This window comes from Hyposmocoma kahamanoa, unplaced genomic scaffold, assembly GCF_003589595.1.
Source record: "Hyposmocoma kahamanoa isolate Upper Pololo Valley unplaced genomic scaffold, ASM358959v1 97582, whole genome shotgun sequence".
Lineage (NCBI taxonomy): Eukaryota > Metazoa > Arthropoda > Insecta > Lepidoptera > Cosmopterigidae > Hyposmocoma > Hyposmocoma kahamanoa.
Genome location: NW_020655396.1, coordinates 5,978 through 17,138, shown reverse-complemented (window position 1 = coordinate 17,138; position 11,161 = coordinate 5,978). Strand labels below are relative to the sequence as shown.

Sequence of the window (11,161 nt, the reverse complement as noted above, 5' to 3'; positions counted from 1 at the left end):
GCCACAGTTGGACGGTCAGTTCAATACCGTCCCGCACTAAAAAGTTTAGCAATTCGTTTTTATGCTGAACCATCAAGTTGTGGAACCAACTCCCGGCGCATGTATTCCCTCCCCTCTATAACATCGGGTCCTTCAAACGTAGTGTGAAGAAGCATTTGGCCAGACCGGCAAAATGATAGTGACGGAGTGAAGATATTTGTGTTTTCCATCCGTTACTCTCATCTCTGGACTGTATTCGCACTTTCCATCAGGCGCGGTGCAGTCATTTTGCCGAGTCACAATAAAAAAAAAAAAAAGTTAGGCGCTATTTATAAGAATGAATCTTCATGCGTGAACAGCCACCCTTCGAGGTGGATGATTTTCTTCAAAATGAAATGGGATCACTATGAAAGTACCCCCTTTCCAAAAAAAAAAGAATCATGAAAATCGGTTCACAAATACCGGAGTTATCGCGTAACATAAAGGGAGAGGGAGCCACCGACCTCGATATAACATCGAAGCAGTGTTTATTATCACCAAAAAATATAATTAGTTACTTTGAAGCAGTGAATAGTAGCGAGAATAGTGAGAAATAGTGTAAATATCGTGTACAATTGTTATCAAAACAAGAACCAGGAGAATTGCAACAATAACATGAAATATTGCCCTGGAATGGTCAACTGGAATACTGTCGAAAAAAACAACTCCTGCGCAGTGGACAGTACTGGAAACTTGATTAAGGTTAGTCAAGTGCAATAATAAGAAAGAAAATTAAGTAGAAGTGGATAAATTATTGAAAAACAATATTTATTGTTAATATAATATAATAAATTTTGTAATATGTAAATACCTCCGCTCAAAAATATTCAAACAGCGCCATCTATGGGCGAGTAGAAAAATTAAAAAGAGAATAAGTTTACATAAATTTACCACCCAAGGCGCTAGTAGTAACTTTAAAAAAATAATTCGTCTACTCACCAGTCATCGCTGAACATGGCATCAGCCAAGCCACCAACAAAGATAACACCTAAGTCAATATGTAATACTTGCCTACAAAAACTGCCTAAAAGAGAATTCCTGACATGTGCACGATGCAATAAAAAATATGACTTGAACTGTGCAAATGTCTCCAGTGCAAGATTTTATAATACTATGACGCCGGACCATAAGGAAGCCTGGATATGCCTTACATGTCACAGTAAAAGAAAGTCAAAACTGCACAACACAACCACATCATCACCTTCAAATGGGTCCCCATTAACTATATTGGACTCATTAAATAAATCAAAAGTAACAATCAGAAAGACCACTGACAGTAAAAACATGCGTAAGTCGATAAGTTTAGAAGACTTGAGCGATTTAGGCGACACTAGATACAATTTTTCACACGATATGAAAGAAAAAATTCTTAACGAACCATTAACATTACAAAATATAAACGCACTCTTGGAACTTAACTTACAGGAAAACAATAAATCAATAATATCAGAATTACGAGCGATAGTGCAAAGCCAAATTGAGGAAGCTCTAAGCGAATTTAAAGACGAAGTAATAGAATACAGGGAGAAAACAGAAAGAAAACAATCTAAAATAAACGCTGACATTAAAAACTTAAATACTAAAATAAGTCAATTAGATCAAGATAACTAACTCTAATAAAATATGAAAGCCAAAAATTAAAAGCTGAACTAAAAAATTCAACATTAACGCAAAATGAAATAAAATTGAGCTATGACCCTACAAAAACTTTTATTTTATACGGACTATCAGAAAACTATTGGGAAAGTAACAATGAAACTTATGACAGAGTCATCAACGCTTTTTATGAAATTTTAAACATTGACCTGACCGGATATATAGAAGAAATTGTACGTTTGGGAAAACGGGGGAAAAAGAGACCTATTAGAATAGAACTCATCTCTAAGCGTATGACAAATTACCTTTTGAGCTGTGGAATATTTTTAAAAAATACTGGTCTAGCTGTTTCAGAGTACCTAAACGAACAAGGCCTAAAGGAAAAGAGAATACTAAAAGAAGCAATGATTTCCGCCCGGAGAAATGGCAAGCGTGCTGTGTTTCGTAATAACAAACTTGTAATTGACGGAAGAGTGACGACAGTTGAAGACCTGCGAGAAAACATATCGCCAAATAAAACACAACGTAATTCAAAAAAGAACTCGGAGAAAATTAGTAACACTATTGACCACCCTATAAACGAACCAGAATCCTACGGATCTAGCAACCTACAGCATAATTTTCGTAACTTTCGAAAATAAGTTCTACATACTGTATCAAAATATGCGAAGTTTTCTGCCAAAAACCCATCTCCTAGAAGCATTTCTGAATGAGAAGCCTAATGTTAGCGCTATTTGCATTACTGAATCCTGGTTGACGAGCGACAAACTGAAGTATATCAATATAAGCGGCTACAGCTTGGTGTCTTCATATAGCAGAATAAATCAAGAAGGGGGTGGTGTATGCATCCTACTAAAAAACTCACTAGAATTTAAAAATCGTAGTGATATAATTAGTTTATCAATTGAATCAGTTTTTGAAATATGTGCCATAGAAATAGTAGCTCTAAACATACTTTTGATCACATTATATTGGCCAAATAGCAACAAAAAAATCACTAGTAACAAACAAAATATAATTATCTATAACCAACTAGAAAAATTAATGAAAATTCTAGATAAAAAAGATAAAGCTAAATCAATTATTCTAGGAGGAGACTTGAATATTAATTTCAATAAAAATACTAAGAAAAAGAGAAAACTTTCGAATTTCATGTTAACATACAACTTTAGGCAGCAGGTAAAAGCGGCAACCAGGGTCACTAAATCCACTGCAACATGCTTAGACCTCATCTTTGTTAAATCAAATAATCAAACAACGCAAGAACCCTCAGTTCATGAAATTGGTTTCTCTGACCACCGTGGAATTTTGCTACCCATCGCATCTAAAATTTTAAACTTCAAAAATTTTCTTATTGACAAACGTACCTACAGTGAACAAAATATGACTAAATTTCAAAACGAAATTATGTCCACAAACTGGCAAGATATTATAAAACCAGATAAAAATATTAACGACAACTATGATGGCTTTGCAAAAATTTTAAAGCAAACATTAGACAAATGCATTCCAATAAAAAGAATCAAAATCCCGTTAAAACCGAAAGTTACATGGCTTACAAAAGGAATAAAAAGATCTTGCATGAATAAAAGACTTGACAAAATTCATTTATCACAAATAAACAGTAAAATATTAAATAAACACCACAAATTGTATGAAAAAATTTTAAAAAAAGTAGTTCATAGAGCACGGAAACTGAAAAACATCTTTAAAATAAAGAACTCAAATAACAAAATGAAAACTATATGGCAAATAATTAATAAAGAAACGAATAAAAATATTCGAATAAAACAAAATGTTACACTAAAGACACAGAATTCCTGTCTTACAAATCCCAAAACCGTGGCAAATTCATTTAATAACTACTTTGCTAAAATTGGCGCACCGGAAAAAACCCCACAAGAATTAAATCAAAATCAAAATTTAAAATTAACAACTAAGGTCACAGAGCCCATCGAAAATTCTATTTATTTATTTCCTGTTGAACCACGTGAAGTTCGAAACGTTATTAAAAAATTAAAAAATAAATATAGTTTCGGCATTGATGAAATACCTCCCATCCTAATAAAAAAGTGTATTGATAGTCTAACATTGCCTTATACGGAACTTATAAATCAGAGCCTTAACGAAGGAATTTTTCCCGATTCCCTAAAAATATCAATCGTCAAACCTATTCACAAAAATGGCGAACTGACAGATACAAATAATTATCGGCCAATCGCATTATTACCAACATCATCTAAAATATTTGAATCAGTAATGTGTAAAAAAATGTATTCCTTTTATGAAAAATACAACGTTTTTGACAAAAATCAGTATGGCTTCCGAAAAGGCCGCTCTACGATTTTCGCTGTATACAAGTACGTAAATGAAATACTAGATACACTAAACGCAAGGAAATACGCGGTAGGATTATTATTGGACATGAGTAAGGCGTATGATAGAGTTGACTATAAAATCCTTTTGAACAAACTTTACAATACCGGGATTAGGGGTATAGCATACAAATGGTTAAAATCTTATCTCACGAACCGGGATCAATACGTAGAGATTGAAAATATTAACTTTACAACTGGATTAGTAAAAAACGTGCGTTCAGAACGAATAAGCATGACAAACTCCATCCCACAGGGTAGCGTCCTGGGATGTATTTTATTCCTAGTGTATATAAACGATCTTCCCAAAATAATTGACGACCACTGTATTCTATTCGCTGACGATATATCAATTTTATTCCCTTGTATGACAATGAACGAATTAAAAAATAAACTTGACATTACATTTGACAAAATTATAAACTGGCTCAATGCACATAATCTGAAATTAAACTTTAAGAAGACCTCATTGATACAATTTAGACCTTACCAAAAAACACCTTTAAAATTACACTATGAATACGAAAATTGCGCACTAAATGTTGAAACAGCAGCTACTCTTCTCGGAATCCGACTGGACACTAGTCTGTGCTGGAAAGCGCATGTAGAGAAGTTAATCAAAAATTTGTCATCTTCTATATATGCCTTACTGAACTTGAAGAAAGTTACAAACTTTCACACAGCTCTATCTACATATTACTCCTATATTCAGTCCAGACTCGCGTATGGCATAGTGCTTTGGGGAAACTGTACAAATATAAATGAACTTATGATTCTTCAAAAAAAGTGTATTCGTATACTAGTTAACATCGAACAAACAGTGTCTTGTAAACCGTATTTTATAAAACATAAAATTCTGACAATAACTTCTATTTATGTTTTGGAGTGCTGTAAATTTGTCCTTAAACATTTTGAACTTTATTCCCCCATTACCATAGTAAAACGAAATAATCGCGGCTTAAACAAACTAAAATTACCCTTTTCTACCCTAAGCCTATATAGGACAGGATCTCACTCTATGGCAATCCAAATATTTAATGCTGTACCAAATAGTATAAAAAGTCAACCAAATATAAAAAAGTTTGAAAATCACCTCAAAAAATATCTTCTGGACAACGCATTTTATACATTACAAGATTTTTTCTCAGAAAATAACACTCAAATACTGTACTAGTTTTGATTTGTTTAATGTAAGTTTTATTTTTGATATTGGGTAATTATATGACAATTTTTTTTTTAAATTACTATTATTATTTTGACTATTTTAGTAATGTATAATTTTTGACAATAAATATGACATGTAATGTAATAGATATGTAAATGGAATATTGTAAAGTGTGCTCTCTCTCAGATGTTGCAACGCCCTACCGGGATGCTATATGTATAAGGAAAAAATGTAAAACTTAGATCTAAGAAAACCATGTAGCAAGCAATGAATAAATAAATAAATAAACATACATACAAAAAAAAAGAACATACAGTCGAATTGAGAACCTCCTCCTTTTTTGAAGTCGGTTAAAAATTAAAAGACACTTCCTTTTTTAAAAAAGAAATATACCGCAAATACGAATGAAGTCATATTTTTTAATGAATTTGTTAAACGTAAATTAAAAATTGCCAAACTTCTGTTTCATTCATTTCAGATTCAAAAATGATGTTGCTAATATTATTATGCGGTATTATTCACGTAAGGGCAACTCCTATTACAGAAAATTGCAAAGGAGTCGCACTGGCTAATTCAAATGTACACGAAAGGAAAACTCTAAAAACTGGACTGCACAGACCGTTGTTGCTGGCCATGGATAATACCTCAACCATTACATATTTAGTTATTATATTAGAAAGTCTACTCCTGGAAATGAACTATTGTTATTTTTGTACTCTAAAACTATGCTTAACTTCAATTTCTACTTCTTTTGAAAACTTTTTATTTCTTTGAAACCTTTTTTCTTTGTCAAAAATAATTTCACAGAATAAATTTCTTCCTCGTCCAGACAATTGTATTGTTTTTATTTTGTCCTAGAGTTTAGGAAATAAAACACCTCCTGCCTCTACAAAAAATAGGACCTGGACATAAAGTTACAAATGACAAAAATACATTTTATTGATCCATCCTCTAAGAAAAAAAAAGTGTAGAAAAAATTGTAGACTTGGAAATTTGACAGTCAAGTGACAGATTTTGATCAGATTTTTTCACAATTTGAAATAAAATTTAATTTCTCTATATAGAAATTTAGTATTAAATTGTTCAGTATTAGAAACATAGTAAGTAAGGCTTGTTATCAATTTTGCACTAGTCTTTGCAAGCGGCTTCATTCCCTTCTATTCGTTCTTTCATTTATCTACCTCAATATTGAAGAGGTCTAGGTAATCTTAACCGACGAGCGTATATGAATTGCATTGATCCATGTTAATAACACGCAAGATTGATTTTTTCACTCACACAAAATTTTACTAAAACTACCTGGACACTGGAAGAATTGTCCTAAGTAGGACAGAAGCCAGAACCTACAAAAATAAAATAAGACACGAAATATTTATGTCAGGATCATAGCAAGTGGAAATGTGTGATCTCTGCGTACCATGATAAGTAAAGGGAGTGAACTGTAGGTATATAGTAAATTTCAGAAATGACCTGGAACTGACGACAAATTGTTGGGAGTATTGTAACTACAACCAGATCAGATGGACCGAAATAAGTTACATGTGATATCTTATTATATTCAGGTATGTTCCACAGATATTTTCATTTGAGGTATATTATATCCACTTGATAATTGTATCTGTCATAACGAAGACTACAAATATCATTGTAACTTGATTTATTGAAACGTTAATTTTTAAAAAACATTTGGTGGTGGTTTAGATACATAGAGTATATAACAAGAAATAGAGATGATTTTTTTTAAATTTAATTTGTTTGAAAACTATTCTGCCAAATCATTACGGTGACAACTGCGCTCCGATTGGCCATCCCGAATTCGAACAATTGACGGGTGTCACCAATTGTTTCATTTCATATCGATCGGTTTAACTTGAGCTTTACTATAATGGACGAAAATTTAAAAATTTCATATTTAATTATCGATGAAATGTAATTCTGTTTGATCTGTAATTAGATGATTTATTGTTTTTCCCACATCATCGAACGGAACAGCCCCCCATAATTGGAGATATTATCTTTATTACAATAATTACAGAATATTTTTGGAATATTCGGAGACGCACACACTGTTCAGTTGTTGGCGCTGTACTATTTTACCTAGGTGATAAGGTGATATAAGGCCCATTTGCCTGATGACTTGTCAGGGGTGGATTCTAGTTATATGCTCGATGTTTAGATATAATATTTTACTGAAGCTATTTCACATGCTTTTAAGATTTAAATTCAGCTTTATACCACTTATAAGTGCAGTTCAAAGTGTGATGGAAACAGCACTCTATAATCTTAAACAAGTCTATGCAGTTTTTCATCGTCCACAGCCCGAGTTCATACGTTGTTAGGCAAATGCCTCCCATACAGCCATTCACCACGATCTTGCCATCTATTTTCACCCATCTATGGCTCGTAATTTTTAATTTCTTTTTATTTATTGTACACATATTTTCACAGTATTACAGTTAAGAAGTAATCCACCGTGAAAACTAAGATAAATTTAAAAATTAATAGCAATAAGATATAAAAAAAGAATTTAAAAACTAACAATAAAAATAATAATCTCAGTACAGAGTACTAAAAAAACCGACCTCAAAAGTACGTGGAATTACGTCTATTTGCTAAGTTTTATTGAAATATCCTTAAATTCGCCACTATACAGGACTTGACACTGGAGATAATAAAAATCGGTTCTCACTACTCAAATTATATTGAGAGAAAAACGCCTTGAATTGGACAAATAGCAAAATCAACCATTGAAATAATTGCTCCTTAAGTAAACTTAGGCGCTATTTATAAAAATGAATCTTCATGCGTGAACAGCCACCCTTAGAGGTGGATGATTTTCTTCAAAATGAAATGGGACCACTATGAAAGTACCCCCTTTCCAACAAAAAAGAATCATGAAAATCGGTTCACAAATACCGGAGTTATCGCGTAACATACATACAACAAAAAATAAATAAAAAACATACAGTCGAATCGAGAACCTCCTCCTTTTTTGAAGTCGGTTAAAAAAGACAAATACATTATACATCACATACCTCGGACACATTTTTGCCGATGAGCTTAAAGATGATGACGATATTTAGAGGGAGGGAGCGCAGGGCGTTGGCGATACGCAGGAATATGGTGGCCCGCAGGTTTACCCGCTGTGCGGATCAAGACAACATAACGCACTTCAAAGTGGTCAGGGTCTGTACACAGGCGGTTCAAAGGTCGCTTAATTCCCTGCGCGTTGAATATAATAACTTATTCTTGATGATGTTGAGACTACCCCGGTACTGCAGCGCCTTCGGGAAATTTGTCTTGCGAAAAACAGTAGCATCGTTAGTTAGAAAGTTCCAGGGGAGTAACAACAGCATCCTGAAGGTTGTGGCAGTGGATCACAGAGTGCTGAGGCATCTCGTACGGATAATGATACCGCACGAGATGCCTTGTAAGTACCTGACATTTTAGATTTTAATTAATTAAGTAATAATGTTATGTAATATTCCAACTAACTAATAGCTTATAAGTTTTTTCTCTAATATACTAACACCAATAGATCGTGTTATCTGAAAATAAATATTTTGAATTTGAATTATAATTATACACGATTGCTGACTGTAGAACCAAATAACTTTTTTTGTAGAATAGAATAGAATAGAATTTTTTTATTACTACTCCACAACAAAAATATACACAGTAATAAAATGAAGATAAAAAAAAAGATGAAGCTACATTAAAACAAAAAATTAAAATAAAAATAACTGGAAAAAAAGGAATAAAAGTAAAAAATCATACACAACAACAAAGCAAACATGAAATATTTAACACAATTAGATTAAGTGTCACTGTGCGTGGATGTGGCGTATGTAACAGGATCCCACTCAGCTATTGTCACCACCGAGAAAAGGCTGTGACGCTGATTTTCAGTGGGCCCTAAAACCGAGTGACAGTTTGTGTAGTATTTGTTGGGTATGATGAGTGTTACTGTTGAGTATTGTCTTGTATGTGTAATTAAAGCTATACATGAAATGGTAAGGGAAAGCTATAACCTATCACAAACAACCCTACGTTCCTACCTTTTTTTTACAGCCTAGCCCTAACCATACACTACTATAAATACGTATATAGCCGCTCACGCGACGCGCTCTTTCTACCGCAAAATGGCGGCTATTTGGTTTCGCAAATTAGAAAAGCATTCACTTTAAATACAAGTTTTTATAAATAAAAATTATTATTCTGCATTGCTAAATAAATACCCTCCGTACTACCAATAAAAACATCTCAAATAAAATGCAGTAATACACCGCAAATCCTGCACTTAAAAAGCACTAATGAAATTTTTGGTGTACTTGGATAAATATGATAATATTCCGTTTGAGTGGTTCTAACGTTTACCATGAAATTACTCCTTAAAGTATAGTTTATAAACATTTATATTCAGGGTAAACTTAAAAAACGCTACTTACGGTATGTTTTCAATAAATAAACACCGAAATCACCAGCTCAAGCAATAACACACACGATTGTCGTGACGTATTTTTGAAGTTGTTTATTTTTTTAAATGACAGACCCAGGCATTAAAAACTTTATGGTTTGCTAGAGTAGTTACCGAAACAGCAATTAATATTAGTTCTTTTACCTGTTATAACTTCGATATCCGATAAATCGGTATAAAATCAACACCGGCACCTCTAGGTGTGGTATGCGTCTACGGTTGCATGTATCGCGTGAGCGGTTATATAGGCAGGGGAAGCCTGTTACCATGCGATCTAAGGTAACAGACGGAAGGTGGGAAGGATAAGGGGTGCAAGTAGTGGATTTTCTCGCTGCCAGTCTCACAGACTCACAAGACTGATCAGATAAGCTGACGGCTAAAGGTATCTTGGCCGCAGTGAGAGGATGCTGTAGTCAGGAGAGTTCCGTCGTCGTCTATGAATCTGGATCCAAAGAGATCTTTATTTCTAGACTATTTATACAAATTCTATTTACATACGCACACATGTGCGTATTTAACTACAATATAATTTTTAAATGTAAAACAGGAAACGTCTACTCAGCAGGCAGGTTTTGCACATTTCTATTCGGCCAGTGCACTGCTGAGTAGTTTATTATCGTCACGTGGTAATGTTATATGGGATTCATATGGGATCGTCATATGGGATTGGAACCAGCATCTGTCGCCATGTAGGGGCTACCGCTCTATACCAACTGAGCTACAGATCGAGTGAGATGAAAACCGAGGCCGTTTTCACAAAATAGTGGTTTAATAGGCATTAAAATACGAGTGTGGGTTTATGAAAACATCACATGAATGTTTTAATGCCTAATTATCTACAGTTACATACACTGCTTTATCTATACACACCGTTCGTACGTTCAGGAACCGCGTGTTACGACTGACTTTGCGGATTTGATCAGAGCTATTAGCAGTAATTGCTAATAAAATAATGCAAAAAACATATTGATTAAGGTTCAAATCACACTGGCCCAGAGTTGAAGCGTCGCAACGCGCGACGATGCTCGCACTAGTGCGCCCGGATCACAGGGTGGTCGGCGTCTGACGACTCACTGCGCACAAGATAACGCTCGGCGACCACGTCGACGCGCGAAGCCACTCGACTGCACGCCCAAGCGTCGACCCTTGAATCCATATTTGCATAACACAAATTTGTACCTTAATGATGGGAAAATAGAGATGAATATGCTATAAGCGAAAAACATGACGCGTCGCGACGCTTCGACTCTGCCCCAGTGTGTGTTGAGGCTAATTAATTTTTTTTTAAACTAGACTCAGCCCCAACTATCATATCGTTTGATATCAAGTAACGCAATAACGTATAGCAGAAGAAATAATCACAAAATGTTTGTTAAAACTTTCTTACGTCGAAACTGAAGAGTTCCTCTTATTTAAAACTTATCTTATAGGACAGTATACAAGATCATTCATATTCGAGCACACACGCACACGCGTTGCGTATACACACACACACACACACACACACACACACACACACACACACACACA

The 11,161-nt window shown here is 34.1% G+C and overlaps 1 protein-coding gene across 1 annotated transcript in view; it reads left to right on the top strand.

Moving 5' to 3' along the window:
* Positions 1–8,220: 8,220 nt before the first annotated feature.
* The window catches only part of LOC113238693, a gene marked incomplete at its 3' end in the record, with an annotated part of 8,747 nt that continues 5,806 nt past the window's right edge, over positions 8,221–11,161 (top strand). Inside the window, exon 1 of the mRNA XM_026475528.1 lies at positions 8,221–8,340. Within this exon, the coding sequence (XP_026331313.1) occupies positions 8,221–8,340 (120 nt within the window). The remainder of the gene's footprint in view (positions 8,341–11,161) is intronic.